This window comes from Ornithodoros turicata, chromosome 6 (assembly GCF_037126465.1).
Source record: "Ornithodoros turicata isolate Travis chromosome 6, ASM3712646v1, whole genome shotgun sequence".
NCBI classification, from domain to species: domain Eukaryota; kingdom Metazoa; phylum Arthropoda; class Arachnida; order Ixodida; family Argasidae; genus Ornithodoros; species Ornithodoros turicata.
In genome coordinates, this window is record NC_088206.1 from 67,585,375 (window position 1) to 67,600,732 (window position 15,358).

Here is a 15,358-nt window from a genome sequence, read left to right on the forward strand (position 1 = left end):
ACGCTCAGGTGACGTTAATGGTTCACATAATGCACACACTTAGGTTTAGTCACGTGCACATTCACGTGGTTTCCGCAACAATGGAAACATTTTGGCATCTCTTACTTCTTGAACGAATCGTATAGTACATGATTTTTATTTTTATTTATTTATTTTTTCATTAAATGAAGAATATACTGGCGGCTTCGATACATTACTGCTAACAATATTACGATGGTTTACTTTGCTTAGCACGGAGCGGTCCGTCTTCTCTTGCCATCACGGTGCATGCGAGTTGGTACACACTGCACGCACGCTGACAGCTCTACGAAGCATCCTCCGTACTCGAAACCTTTCCGTTTCCATACATCCTTACATAACATCCTTCCAGCATCCCAGACCACACGCACACACACACACATTACTTCCTACCACTCACCACCGCCTCCAGCTATAAACCTCCTTTCGTCATAAGCCTCCTCTTTCTCCCCATACTTCCCGTCGTCCATCCCTTTTCCTCCGCGGCTGCACTTCATCAGAAGCGAACACCAGTTACAGTTCTCCTTTTTTTTTTCTTTCCCTCATTCTATCCATCTCCCTCTTTCGTGTTTGTTATCTTTCTCTTATCGCAATTCGTTTCGCAGGATCCGGTAACACTGTCGGCGACAGAACCCTCTTTTCGCGAGCTAACATTATTAGCGCGCCTGGGGGGTGTGAGATGATCTCCATTTCGCTCGCACTAAGAGAGAAATAATAAAAAAATAAAAGGAGGAGAAAAAAAATATGCGATGCAAAAATTAAATTTGCGAACAAGCAGAAACGAGAGGAAAAAAAAGAAAAAAAAAGAAAAATAGAGCGAGTGGTGTATCGTGCAACCACGCTATGCACGAGAATACGTGGTTCCCACTGAATTTTTGAACAAAACTTTAAGGGCCTTTCAAGGACCTTTTAAGGCTCCGCCGTCATTTCGTCTGGGATGTAAAACACATTTTTATAATAACCAGGGCTCGAATATTTCACAAAAAAATATTTATAGGCGACAGATGTGACACGAGAGCATACCCAGGAACTGTACAATAGTGATCCATTCACAAGAGTGGTTGACAACACCTGAATCTTAAAGATCATAGGACAGAATTAAGGAAAAATGATGAATATAACGGCAGGGTGCCGTCACTTTCTTAAGGCGGGGTCCCATAGCCTCGATTTGAGCAGCAGCACAGCAACAGCAGCGGAGCGGCAGAGCTGCAGCGACACGAGCGGTCCCATAGCTCTGGGCGAGAGCAGCAGCGCTGCCGAGCTGCAGAAATTCCCTGTTGCTCTCGTATTCAAATTTTTGGTTGCTGTGCTGTCCTGTTGCTCTGCAGCCTGAGCAGCCGGTCTCGCAAGCCAATCAGGAGGTTGGTTGGTATTGTTTTCGTTCGTACGGTGTTTAGGGTTAGCAGGGCGGAGAGTGACGGCAGACGAAGGTTTGTGTCTGGTTGTTCTGTGATTTGTTTCTGATGACCTGGGCACGCTTGTGATTGCCAGTAGTTTGAAGCGAGTGTTCAATCATCGGGACTGCGTGAAGTGCGCTTTCAGGACATAATTCAGCTCATAAAGTTCAATGAAGTGTTCGACTGAACCTACGTGATACGTACGTTGTGTACCAGAGTTGTAGCTAACATGTTCGCTTGTTTTCTGGAAAGTACTTCAAAACCCGTGACCTGGTAACGTATAAGCAAATTACGTTCACGTACATGCTGTGTGAAAACCATACCGACCACATTTCTTGTGATGGTCGACGACTTGCGAGCTAGGTTGTTGTAAATGAAACTGACTCTTGAAAAGTGTTAGATAGAGATAGACAATGTTCAGGCTACAAAAAGGTTCGGTAGAGATAGACAATGAACTCGTTACTTTATGAAAACAGGCAGAAACTAGTGATGACTAGCAGAAGAGGCCTTTGTTTTCGTTAGACAGCTTTATTTCACTAATGACGCATTTGACAGTCCCAATAAATGAAAATATCGAATCATAGTAACGATCGATATCGAAGTAAGTAGATATTAATACGACAAAATCCTGTAGAAGAGTCTCCGTACAACCGCAGAGGTGCGAAAGGACGAACCTACATTGGATGTCACGATACTTCCTACATATCAGCGAAGAGCCAATTAGATAATATCATTTCACAGTCGACTTGTGAGCTACAGATCCATAATATATCCCACTCATATCAGCCTTTCACCTAGAATTGCATTCCTACGTGTGTGTACTAAAAGGCTGAGCTACTGCGTACGCATTCGGAATGTTCGAAACGTAAACAATGCCATAGTTGCCAACACGTTTTGGACCTCCTACGCCGCTGCTGCCGCTAATTCAAAACGAAACTATGGGGCGCCTCTAGCAGCAGAGCCGCCGCAGCACAAAGCTGCTCTGCTGCCATGTTGCTGCTGCCGAACCGCTGCTGCTTTGCTGCTGCTGCTCGCATAAAGCTATGGGACCCGGCGCTTACTGCTGACACCTACTACGAGGAGCGCTATAACTCCTGTAGTTTCCAAATTGTGGTTTATAACAGTACTTATACAGCACTTACAGTAAACAGTACTTATACACATGCCACGGTCTTGCAGACCTTGAAAATGGCATTTTCAAATTCCGGTGCACTCGAGGGTTTAAAGGTCCAGTGGGAACCATGGAGAGAATGCGGAAGAAGCAAAATGAGATGCGAGCATATCGAAACCCGAATGTAAGCTCGCTGTCGCCGAAGGGGTCTGCCAGTTTCGTCGACGACTTTTTGTCGCAGAATCTCTCTTACTCTTAAAATTATCTTTCGGCAAATGATGATCCGATGTCGCGCATGTTCATCTGTGGAACGTGCCCATTTACACCCTGAGAAGAAAGAAAAGAGAGAGAAAAAAAGAGCAAACTAGGGAATACCTACGACTTTTAGTCCCCTAGATTTCAATTGCTCCGTACTTTACTCGCCGACCATAATATTTACTCCCCAGTGCCGCAAGTATAGTCCCTAAAACTTCGCATAATCTCGCGTGCATTCAGGTCCAGAAAGCTACGAAAGCATGGTTCACACTGCTGGGTTTTATAGCGTGCAGACGCCTGCGCAGTGCTTATACGTATGCGTGCGCGATACAAGACGTTCGCCAGCGTGTTCATATACGTGAAGAAGTGCATGGTAGCCAATACGCGTCTTCCGTGACCCCTTTGTCCACGAAACCTTCTACCAGAGAGCTTTGTGTCCACGTTTGAGTGTGGCGTGACAGTAGCTACTCTCAGTTTGATGGAAATGTACTGAATCCTGCATCTTTTCTCTTTTTTTTTTTATCCTCCGTGTTGCGCTCCATATTTACGGCGACCATGTTGGTCTCGCACAGAGGAGAAGCACCTCAACCTCAACGCGCACGCGCGGAACATGGCTATTGGTTCCCCGCGTGCGGCTAGGTGCGTCGGAAAAAGTTCAGCGATTGGGCGAACTCCTTGCGTTCTGCTCCGGAAGATCTCGCACGCATGTGTTGACACGGTGAAACGAATGTTCGACTGCAAAAAAACGCAGTGGTGTGGACGCAGTAGTGTGAACGCTGTAATGTGAATGCTGTACTGTGAACGTTGTACTGTGAACGTTGTACTGTGAACGTTGTACTGTGAACGTTGTACTGTGAACGTTGTACTGTGAACGTTGTACTGTGAACGTTGTACTGTGAACGTTGTACTGTGAACGTCGTAGTGTGAACGTCGTAGTGTGAACGTTGTAGTGTGAACGTTGTAGTGTGAACGTTGTAGTGTGAACGTTGTAATGGTTGTAACAATGCCTCTCCTCCTCAACTTTCCTTTTCCCTTTCTTGTTCCTTTCGGCGTATGAAATCATCGTTCCACGAGACACCCGATAACTGGTGGAATGCCCTTCGACGCAACCGCCAATTTTCGACGAACATTCTCTCGACGAAACAATTAACTTACTTTATTACAAAAAAAAAAAAAAAACTCTGGAAATGAACGGAAACAGTCAGGCATGTTCTATTCAGGTGTGCGTCAACATGTTGGAGAAACTTTTCGTTTCTTTTATCCTCTTTACGGAAAACAAAAGATCAAAAAGGTATGCTCCAATCACATGGCGAAGCGGCGGAAATTACGAGTACACGACGTACCGCCATATTCCTATGTTCAAAATGCAATTAACTTCCAGACAGGATACGCCGCCGTGATGCGATTGCCGTTCGTGTGAACAGTTCTTCGACTTGCGTCTCTTATAGAAACGTGTTCCCCTTCTTATTACAGTTTCAATTTCCGTTATGTCTGACATCATTTCCGGTATGCAGATTGGTCGACATTCCCTCGGCTTCTGCAACCGAATTACCCGCGTCCGCGGCTCTGCTCTCAAAGGAAGGAAGCAAGCAAGCCAATACAAAGCGGTCACGTAAAGCTGGCTTTTCCGCGCAACTGCAGAGCCCCGCGTGGGGCCAACTTTACAATTACCCGCCCTCGAGGCAAAGAGCTGTCGAAGTTGCCGTAGAAGAAGCAGGTACAAACATAGACACAAATATAGACGAACACAGAAAAAAAAAAAAAACTCCAGTAAACATTCCAAGTAATTTCCTACCGGTAGTTGTCTGTTACGTTACGAGTTTCATACGTGGTTGACCACAAAAGCGTTATGACATTTATCGTAAAATTATTATGGTCATTATCTTAAGACGATGACGACACTGTCCCTTAAATTATTTCCTGCAAATGCCACGTGCAGATAATGAGACAAAAGAGAGCAAAAAAAAAAAAAAAACACGTCACTCTCACCTGCCGACCGAAGACAATGGAAAAGTTTAGCTATAGGTACGGTTTCCTCTCCCGTAAAACTAATTTGTCCGTAACTAACCGGAACAGATGTTTGCTAACACGACTGTAACGACAAGGTTACAAAATATCGGACAAAGACAAGGTCACAAGACAAGAGACAGAGATTTAAAGCCGGACAAAATACCTGTAGATGTGTACAAGGTAACAGATTTGGCAGCTATACCTCACAGATAATGTTCCAATGACTTTTTTTACCAATACTGTAGGCCTAAGCTGTTATACTGGTAATATGAAATTATAATACGAGAAAGTTAAACTACCTTTGTCACCTGACCAAATGTCTATTTAAACCGATACGAAAAACGCTCACAATGCAAGTACCTGCACATTACACGAAACAGCATCTAAAAAAGTGCAATTAGTTGATTTGAAAATCGTTCTTTACTGAAATTAAATTATCGAATAACCCAAGCGACGGTTGTAGACTTGGTGAACGACCAGAGAAATTAGATAACCCAGTTATGCTGCTAAATGGTCCTGCTTGAGGTCTGTACCACGGTGCAGTCCTTCACCAAACTCATTCCCGTTTAATGGTCTCGCAGACGGCATATTGGCTCGCGGATATGGCTACAGGCTACGAAACCGTCTAGATTCCGCAGGAGAAATTTGCCGACCAAGAAAGTGATTTGTAACAACTGCAAAAGTAATAGTGCAGTCTTAAAAATGAGTTTCACCACATAGCACACTCCTAGGCAACCATCTTCCGGAATGACAACGTTCTCGCCCCTGATTTGTTGAAAACGGAAGGCGGAGCCTATTTTTGTAACATTATGCACGTGCATAATGAATACGAAATAGGCTCCGCCTCCAGTTTTTAACAAATCAGAGGCAAGAAGAGTGCATAAGAGACTAGAAAACAACGTCATGTTCTCGCCTCCGTGTTTCACGAGTCATGAAAGCGGCAGCGTTATACACCAGCCACCCCTCCACACTGACCGGCCAGAAACTCCCGAAAAATGACGTCACAATCACGTGGTCGCTGTACAGTGTAGCCCCCTTTACGCAGGTTTGTTCAGAATTAGACTATTTCAAGGCCGGAGATCTCGCTACACTCGTGGCAATTAGATCCCGAAATATGCCGGGCTCTGGCGCGGGTGCCGGCGCCCGAAGGTCCGGTTAAAAATAAACAACTCCCCAGACGAAGTGGAAAAGAATGAAGAGAAGGGAAAACGGTTCTCTGTCTCTGTTACGACCCTCTCTTAAAATGATTCACCGAAGCGGCCCCCACAAGGTAGGAATGAACGCAGTATGTGTCCTCGCTGGATCCCATAACGGCTGTGTCTAACAGCTGCTCAGCCTATTTCCAAGTATCACGCAGATGACGTATTGGGTTCCTTTACGTAACCCAGGAGTGTAACAGTGTTCCATTACGTATACGAGCTTTCTTGCAGTAGTCGGCATTTGAGTACCATATTCGCAGTATATTGACGAAACGCAGACTACTGCAAGAAAGCTCGTACGTTCGTAAACAACTGCCCAAGCAGCACAATGTACTGAAAATCGAGTGCAATAGGGGTGGACGGGTAGGTGGAAGGCCTTGAACAGACTCGTGAAACTAAAGAACATTGATAACACACATACCGTCCAGCCCTATTGCACTCGACTTTCAGTACATTGTGCTGCTTGGGTGCAGTTTCAGAGTTTTTATCTTTTTTATCACTTGTGTCGACCGTGCTTGACAAAGCTTCTACGTTCCTCGATCAATCCAGGAGCGCTAGAACATTTTCAGTGAAGAGACCGCGTTTGTTTCGCGGCGCTGATACGCGATAACAAAGCGCGGGATACAAAATTTTAATGAAAAATGCGTCGGAAGTCGTTCCTGTACCAGTGCGCTCCTAAAATCGAATATAATTCTTCTAGCGCAGTAGTTTTAGGAAGTATATAGTGCGTGACAAAGCAGTGTGTGCGTCACTACGCTGCATCTCTTCCTCATATCTTCGACACTCGGCAATCGAAGAATGCGGTCAAGTGCGGTCGACACGAGTGCTATGAACGTTTATTGACGTACAGCTCCCGTCAGAGTTAACTTGAACACTTCTCCAGTCTGCGAAGCGCCTGGAAAAACGCCTGGCGCGACAACGCCTTCATAACATGGGTCACCCCTCTGACTGGTATGACCATCCGCCGTTGTTTGTACTAAGCACCACAAGGGTTCGCAGGCCAGAATGGCGTTCAAGATAACCATGATGCAAGCTGTTCCTGGTTCCCATGTGCATCCTCCCCCCCCCCCCCACCCACCCACCCCCACCCCATGTTACAGCCTTTCAGAGGATAAAAGTATCGTAAATAAAGAAAATGTCCAAGACATATCCGTTCTCCTTTTAGCAACGGTATGGCCGAGCGGTTGATTTACGTTGATTTTAGCCAAGGTCGCACTGAAGACTCCGAGGTGGTGGGTTCGAATCTTACTACCGGCTGTGCAATCTGAGGTTCTCCACTGGGTTTTCCAGACGAATATCGGCACGGTTCCCCCCCACTCTAAAAACTGAACTTCACCGCATAGCACGCTGTGCGCCAACCATTGCCACGAATGATAGGGTTATTGCCTCTGATTCGAGGAGAGAGGAAGGCGTACGCCTTTTTGTGTCAATTATCATATATCCAAATTGACACAAAAAGGTGTACGCCTCCCTCTCTCCTCGAATCAGAAGTGATAACCCTATCATTCCTGGCAATGGTTGGCGCACAGCGTGCTATGCGGTGAAGCTCAGTTTTTAGAGTGCAAGAAGGCGGCCCAGGACGCATACTAAACCCCCCCTGTATCCCACTGTCCTCCCTCCATCTGTCCACATCTCTATGCCGCTCATAACCACAACTGCTTCGCGGTGCTAACACGAAAAAAAAAAAAAGTTATCCCTCCTCCGGGAACAAGAGAATAGTTTTCTTTCGAAACGTCTCGATGCACGACAACGACGCTTGACCTTTATTCAGACTTTCGCCAAAGTAAGACAAACCTGTTTCCAAAACAATCCTGCTTCTTCGGCAGCTCATGAAAAGCAGTACGCCATACTTTACCGGCAAAGTCAAAAGGCGTCGTTTATATTGATACAGGTCTGACTGCCTTCAAAGAGCCCCTGAAACGCCGCTTCAAACCTGTCAAGTGGAAGGCACAGCGAAAGCTCTCTGATGCGATTTCTTTTGCAGAAGACGAGACTAACTCCTTACGACAGCCAATCGCCTCCACTACACAGTCGGCTCCACTATTCGTCGTCATGGCGACCGCCTTTAGTCCACTTCAAACACGTCGGAATTGAAGGAAGATCACGCTGGCTCCCTTCGGAAGCGGATACACTGAGGAATGTCTTCTGCCTGTCTGATGGGACATTTTTGCGTTACCATAGCGAGACTCGCAGCTCTTTCGCAGCGCCGCATGGCGTCGCTACCGGAAGAGACTCTTTAGTGTGTGCTTCTTCTGTAAAAGAGCTTGTCTAGATGTTTTCTTATTTTTGCGCATGGCGTGTGTATTGTCATAAAGCAGGAGATCCACACGCTTAGAAATGAATTTCACCACATAGCACGCTCCTAGCCAACCATCATCCCTAATGACAATGTTCTCGCCCCTGATTTGTTAAAAACGGGAGGCGGAGCCTATTCTGTGCCGTGCATAATGGCAACAAAATAGGCTCCTCCTCCCGTTTTCAACAAATCAGGGGCGAGAACGTTGTCATTCGGGATAATGGTTGGCTAGGAGCGTGCTATGTGGTGAAGTTCATTTTTAAGAGTGTACCTACCATACAGTTAAAAAGAATTTAAAAAACCCCAGTGCGGGGTATAAGGACAAGGACAGAGAATAAAAACGACAAGGACCGGCACTGATCGAAACGGCACACGACTTTTTATTCTCTGTCCTTGTCCTACCCAGCACTGGGTTTTTTTAATTCTTTTTAATTGAAACATGTACCAACCAGCCCAACCGCTCGCTCCGCTACCATACAGAACCACATTCCTTTTCTGAAAAGCTTTTATTCACAACGATTACTTAGGTGTCACAGATGAAAATCAATCGCCGCCTATTTACACGAGGGTGCCATGTCTCTGCCTTCAAAACGACCTTTCTCCTCGCCTTTTTTTTTTCTCTCTTTTGTACGATGTATACGTTCGCAAGTAAGTTCGCAAGCACTGAAGTTATGCCATTCTTGCTAGAGAGTTTCACCCGGGAGTTAGCAACCTCGATTATGTTGACACAGGTCCACGCAGACGAAAATGCTGTCTCACCCATCATCAGCAACTGTCTTTCGAGATACTGCCTCACCACACTTCCAACACGGTCAACCAACATCATCACGGAGCACCACTGCCTAGACTGTATGGTGTGCAAGCATCGGGCCTTCCAAACCGCTTGTTCTGCAACTGCTGTGAACAGAACCTGAAGCTTGCCTTCTCTTGTACCGTACGCTTTTGTCTGGAGCTCAGCAGGAAGCCGCAAGCGATATACTTTCGAGATAGTCTTGACCATACTCTGCGGGCCACAGGGCATTCACGGAAAACATGTACTGCGGACTGTTCCTTTCAGCATCGCACGCAGTGGATAGTCGAGGAACTCCCCAACGCCGTATCCAAGACAGGGTTCACCTTGAATGCGGGCCGTAACAGGCGCCTCTGATATTTTTGTTGGAGGCGTTTCTTTGGCATCGACGCCTTCTAGGCGTTGTATTATGGAGTAGTGATAACCGCGATAAAAGCGTAATGAGCAGCCGGCATTTCCGCTTTAGGCGAAAGAAAAATTCTTTCCCGGAACAGCACTGCAAACGTTACTGCCCCGACGACCTTGTTATCGGCGCGCCGTTCAAAGACACGACCCACCCAGGGGCGGACCGCGTTATCAAGGGGGCCCTTCTCCAAATATGAAGGACCGGCTCCCTTTCGCCTCCCTCCAACGCGAAAGATCAGTACGCGGATTTGAAGGGAGAGCAGAGCAAAATCCTGAAACTTATCCTGAACACGACCCACTCTATACTAGAGACCGGACACCTGGCGATCCCCTATGGGAGAGACGGGTCATGGTTTAGTTACGCTAGTGACCGCTGCGAGCGCCACATAGCATTATTGGGGAGAGGGAATCACTCTATCATCCTTGCCACAGTCTGCTACACAGGGATAGATACACAGGCTGTCGCTAAGCACGCGCTATTCTCAATCTTATACTGCTTCGTCGTTGTCAACACAGCCCAACAGACATCGCCGCGGTTTCGACAAGTCACGTGGTAACGAATAATGCGAGAAAGCGCCAAATCCCCATAGCCAAGCGGCGATTGCCAAAACTACTGCCCCGGTGCTGGGAGCATTGCGGATGTCCAGGTCTCTAGTATAGTAATCGTATTGCCTTGTATCGCCAACCAACGTGATTCTTCTTTAGAAAAAATCTTCCCGGAAACAACGCCGTGAGCGATGCTGCCCCGACGACCGTTTTACGGGCCGCGCATTCCAAGACAGGGCCCACCCGGGGGCGGACCGCGTTACCTGAACTTCGAAATCCTGAAACTTATAAGGTCGAGCACTTTTGCAAATAGCAGCTACTAATGTCCCTCCTCTGTCAGCGTTCAGTTTCGCTGGTGCGAAAGATACGCCGAGGGCACGTGAACCCTCTTTCGCTACACTCTTTATACTCACGAAAAGACGAACAAAAATGCCGCTATGCAAGCTATATCCGTCGAACATGACCCTCTATACCGAGCACAGCTGTCTCGTGGACGCGGTTTAAAAGGGTGGCGTGGCCGGAGACATCGCTAATGGTGTCACTGCAGACGCCACTGAAGAGAGCCACCAGAGCTATCATATAGCTAGGAATGGAAAGGCTCGAGAAAAAATATTCCGGAAGAACTAGAAATTGGGATTACAAGCCCTGGGACACACATTAGCACAAAAGCTTGAGTGCAGGGCATAATCCTGGAGCGCGAGAGAGCATTCCACTTCGCGGGTCAGAAAACGCAGTGGGTGGCATCCAATGTATTGCTCCGTAGACGAAAACGTGCTGGGCGAACGCAATGCATCCTGGACAGGTCCTGGTCGCACGTCACAGCAAACGTCAAGGCACACGTGACCTTAAAGTTGGCGGCGCCCGTGATCAGCGGCCAACCCGTTTGTAAACAATGCGGTTGTTGCTTGTGCGTGACGTTTTGGATGTCTTTCAATTACGGTAATTATTTTTATCCGATAATCTCGCAGTAAGACGTCCAGTTTTGCATCTAAGGCCTCGTACTGTTGACGATTTCCAAGGATGTGATGACGACGGCGCGTTAAGACCCATTCAGCCGATGCGATGCACTAACCTAAGGAAATGTGGGCTACCATGTTGCGGAAGAAGCACCGCATAGTTTACGCCGGCAAAATACGTTCATCTCTTGAAGTTATGACGACGGAAATATGTCGGTAAGCGGCGAAACGACATGTAAACAAAGTCACATTACCTCAAAATGACGTTTTCTATGACGTGCGACCAGGACAAGATGGCAGTTTTGCCAAAAGCACCCGCTTGGGGGTAGTTACAACAATGGCGGGTTGGTGTCACCCCTGTGTCAGAAAACCTGCTCCCCTTGGCTGCCAGTATGCAACGTCATGTGCCTCTCCAATACTGAGGCGAGCGCCTTCTTTCTCTCTCTCTCTCTCTCTTTGCAGCACCGCCCTCCCGCGTCTCGACTGGTTGCTCTCGTTAGCAGATGATTCTCGGTGGCCAATCAAAGGCGCTCTACCTCCTGACGTCAATAGACGCGAGGAGCCGGTGGGTGAGGTCGACGCCGCGGCGCGCTCTCTTGCAAAGCAATTTGCTCAGTAAGTTTGCACTTCCCAAATGGACCATTTTACGATTCGAACGTGACGAAGAATCGTTCATCTCCAAATGTATTTCGATGGATTTTAGTATGGATCGTGGGGGATCATGTTTTCCTGTAGCAAATATGGCACATCGCAGTGCACTTTCAGACTTTCCCTTTGATGAACCAGGATTATGTATAGAAGGCAGTTTTGCTTTGAAAAAGCGAAGCTCGTACACCCGTGTGCGAGCTTCGCTCGATAGTTAGACCAAAGAGGGAACGACACACGGATGATCACTTCGCATAGCTTTAAAGGGACTATGAAATTTCCCGAACCCCCATACTTTTTTTCGATGGAAACTGTTCTTCCCGCAGAGAAACTAATATGCCACAAATTTTTCCGGACGAAATCGCTCCACTCTGCGAGGAGCGCGCGCTGGAAATGTCTCTTCCGCGTTCCTCTTCTCTCGCGCATATTTCCCTGCCGATGGTGTAACTGTACGGACCGCTCTTCGGTTCCCCGTTACGTCACCGGTGTTGCACAATGGCAAGTACTGCCGCGAGCTCGCGCTGTGGCTGCCGCCACTGCCGATTCCTCGCCTCTGCAACACGTCACGATGACGTGTTGCTGAGCCGGCCGTGGTCGCGTCAAGTTACCCGTTGTGTCTCCGCTCGGCAGCTCGTCACGGCGCGGCGCCAGCTGTCCTCCCTTCGCCGCTCCGTTTAAATTCGCTCCCGAGAAATCCGCTCGCGCGACGAAAGTAAAATTTCGGTTCTAGACTCAGAAAAATGTCTTCTTTCGAACGAAACGAAGAAAAAAATTGTTTCATAGTCCCTTTAATGCGCCTCGCATATACAGGGTGGGTGCAGATAAAGTAGTCCCACATTTATGCACATGTGGCGTTCCCTGCGCATGAACCGCATGAACTTCCGGTGGCGCGGGATGACGCACATATCGGACGAAAACGAACAAAGAAATCGTAGTAACCAAACGCCACGTAACAAAAAGGTTATCCACGCAAACAATGCTCTCCGTGCATCCCGATTTTCCTATGCAGAAGTCAATATGGCGGTCACGGCACAGTCGCTTCTAGCTACCGCTAGGCGTACCAGATCTCGTTTCGTTTCTGCCTGAGCGGCACCCCTAGCAGTAGGGCGATGCAACTGTGCTACACTGCCATGTCCCATTGGAAATACACGGAGCGAAGTTTGCGTTGCATTTTTTTTTTCACTTCTTTTGCATTTTTTGCACGATTTTATTGCGCAAAGTTTGGTTACCACGCTTTTTTTTGTCTATTTGCACCGCATAAATACACCGCCGTGCGGCGCCGGAAGTTCGTGCGCTATGTGCTGAAAACGTGGGGCTACTTTATCTGCACCCACCCTGTACAAAAAAACTTTCTCACACGGACCACATATTCTGACGCCACAACTGGTAGCTGATGCGTGCGAAACGCTGGAATGAATACGTCGTTACATCCAACGACTTATCGCAGAGGATATACATCGTCAGCACCAGTAAACAACACGCAGTTCCACTGCATCTCCGCTACTATAAACAGCCGTCATCTTGCTTCGCGATCTCAATCAGTCGTGCTCGCCGAACAAAGCGACACAGCGTGACGACTCAGCGTGAGTGGGTCGTTTGTACGAATATCGCGCTCTCCACGATTCATAATGCGCATGCGCGGCACTCGAATCGGTCGTTTCGTTCATGCGAAAACGACTCGCGAAAACTCCCTATTACAAAACCGAAACCGAAATGAGAAGAGCAGAAACCAGATCTCCATACTACGACGGTCGTCCGGAGAAGGATTCCGTGACGTCACCCAGCATTGTCGTCTGCTATATACGAAGCCGGCATTCTCCCCCGCCGGATGACGTTTACAGACGATGACATTGAAGGACGAACACGAATACGTAAGTCTATCACGCTCAAAGATAAATGAAATCAAACAACTCGAGGGGAAAAGGTGCTGACGCCAGGATTCGTACCCAAGCAACACAACGTACTGAAAGTCCAGTGCAATAGGGGTGGACGGTATGTGTCTTATCAATGTTCTTTAGCTTCATGAGTCTGTTCAAGGCCTTCCACCTACCCGTCCACCCCTATTGCACTCGACTTTCAGTACATTGTGCTGCTTGGGTACCTGGGCCTTCTGATTTCCGGGCTGTTATGCTACCGCTACACCGCGACAGCAAAGCATTCACCCGAGTTAGAATGCCTCAAGCATATACAAGGGAGACGGACAACCAGACATGCTGCGCATGCGTGAACGCATGTTCCAACCCAACTGCCAAGAAGGAATGTGCATCTTCATTTGTAGAAAGTTTTTTAAATGACAATTTGGGTATTTATAGGGTTCCAGTGTAGTACGCAAAAGCTTCCGGGGTCAACATTCTCGGCACCATAATATCTCTGCATATTTTGCGCACATTTAGACGTTTCCCGGCGGATATTTGCACGCATCTTTCGAATGATTTATGCGTTTAAAGTCCCGGGCCCGGACCAATCATTCTATGGTCCCCGTCAACACCTTCCTCACGCCCGTGCGTATTTCCGCGAGAGCCATGTGCAGTGTTGGGTTCTGACGCTGGCGAAGTCCGCGCGCCGACAACCGCGAGCGTTAGGACTTTGCCGTTTGCTTGCACCTGTCGAGGATCGTCGTTCGGCAGCCACTCCATCACATTTTCTTTTAAGAGAGAAATAAACTTGTTCTAAAGACCGTCTCCTTTTTTTCTCACTCTTTCACTCTTTGAAGAATTCCTCAAATTCAAGATATGATGTGGGAAAGAAAGGTTTACCTCCAGCCTGTGTTTTCACTCTTTCCGTACATTATCCAGTGGCTTGTTTTGGTGAAGCGCCAAGTCTGCAACCTGTCAGGCGATTGCAGCAGTTCATTTTTTTTACCTTCTTTGCCTTTCATAAATGCTTGTCTGACATGTTGTCTTCTTTTTCTTTTTTTTTTTACGCGAAGCGGCTTCTTCCGAGAGGCGTCAAGACATGACTTATTTAGTTCCTGTCCGTGGGACTTTGTGCCTCTGTTGTACACGCCCTGCAAACATGATGGATATAACCGGCCAGCTACACAATAACCGATATGTACGAGGGGGGGAGCGTGTTGACGGATTCGAAGACTGCATCTATGCGTCCTGTTTTCCATGCGTGCATGTTGGTGCTTACATACGTGCACGTCCTACAGTCTAAGAAAAAAAAAAGTGATTTTAGTCCTTTTCGGGAGTAAATGCATTGCCAGAAAAATTAGTCGCTTTAGGGAGTAAATGCATTGCCACGAAAATTAGTCCCCTTGGGGAGTAAATGTATTGCCAAATATTAGTCCCTTTAGGGAGTAAATGTATTGCCAAAAGTTAGACCCTGTGGGGAGTAAAAGCAATGCCACAAAAATTAGTCCCTTTAGGGAGTAAATGCATTGCCACAAAAATCAGTCCTCTAGGGAGTAAATGCACGGGACTAAAGTGAAATGTCGCGGAGTGGGGACTGCATTTCGCGCTCTGTTGTAGTAGTTCTAGGTACGTAATTCGTGCGTATGAATGAAAATGCTTCGAACCGTCAACCGTATCGAGTGACATAAAATCTTTTGACATGCATAGAGAAAATTGCCTTATTCCATCAAATTCACGAAGAGCGTATATTTAGACTATTGCAATCAGGAGACCATTTGCGAAGTTCAATGACCATTCGCGATCCTGGAAAGTAAATTTCGGGGTTAGGGGAATAAAATGGGAAGTAAGTGCAGTCGAGGGGACTAGAAGCTATT

General features: G+C 47.3%; 2 protein-coding genes across 6 annotated transcripts in view; one reads left to right on the top strand and one right to left on the bottom strand.

The window, feature by feature from the left end:
* The window catches only part of LOC135397135 (sodium/calcium exchanger 1-like), a 191,441-nt gene that overhangs the window by 132,876 nt on the left and 43,207 nt on the right, over positions 1–15,358 (bottom strand). The window lies entirely within an intron of this gene.
* LOC135397137 (carbohydrate sulfotransferase 4-like) overlaps positions 11,474–15,358 on the top strand; it is a 39,434-nt gene continuing 35,549 nt past the window's right edge. Inside the window, exon 1 of the mRNA XM_064628500.1 lies at positions 11,474–11,598. Coding sequence (XP_064484570.1) covers positions 11,487–11,598 — 112 coding nt within the window. The 5' untranslated portion in view covers positions 11,474–11,486. The remainder of the gene's footprint in view (positions 11,599–15,358) is intronic.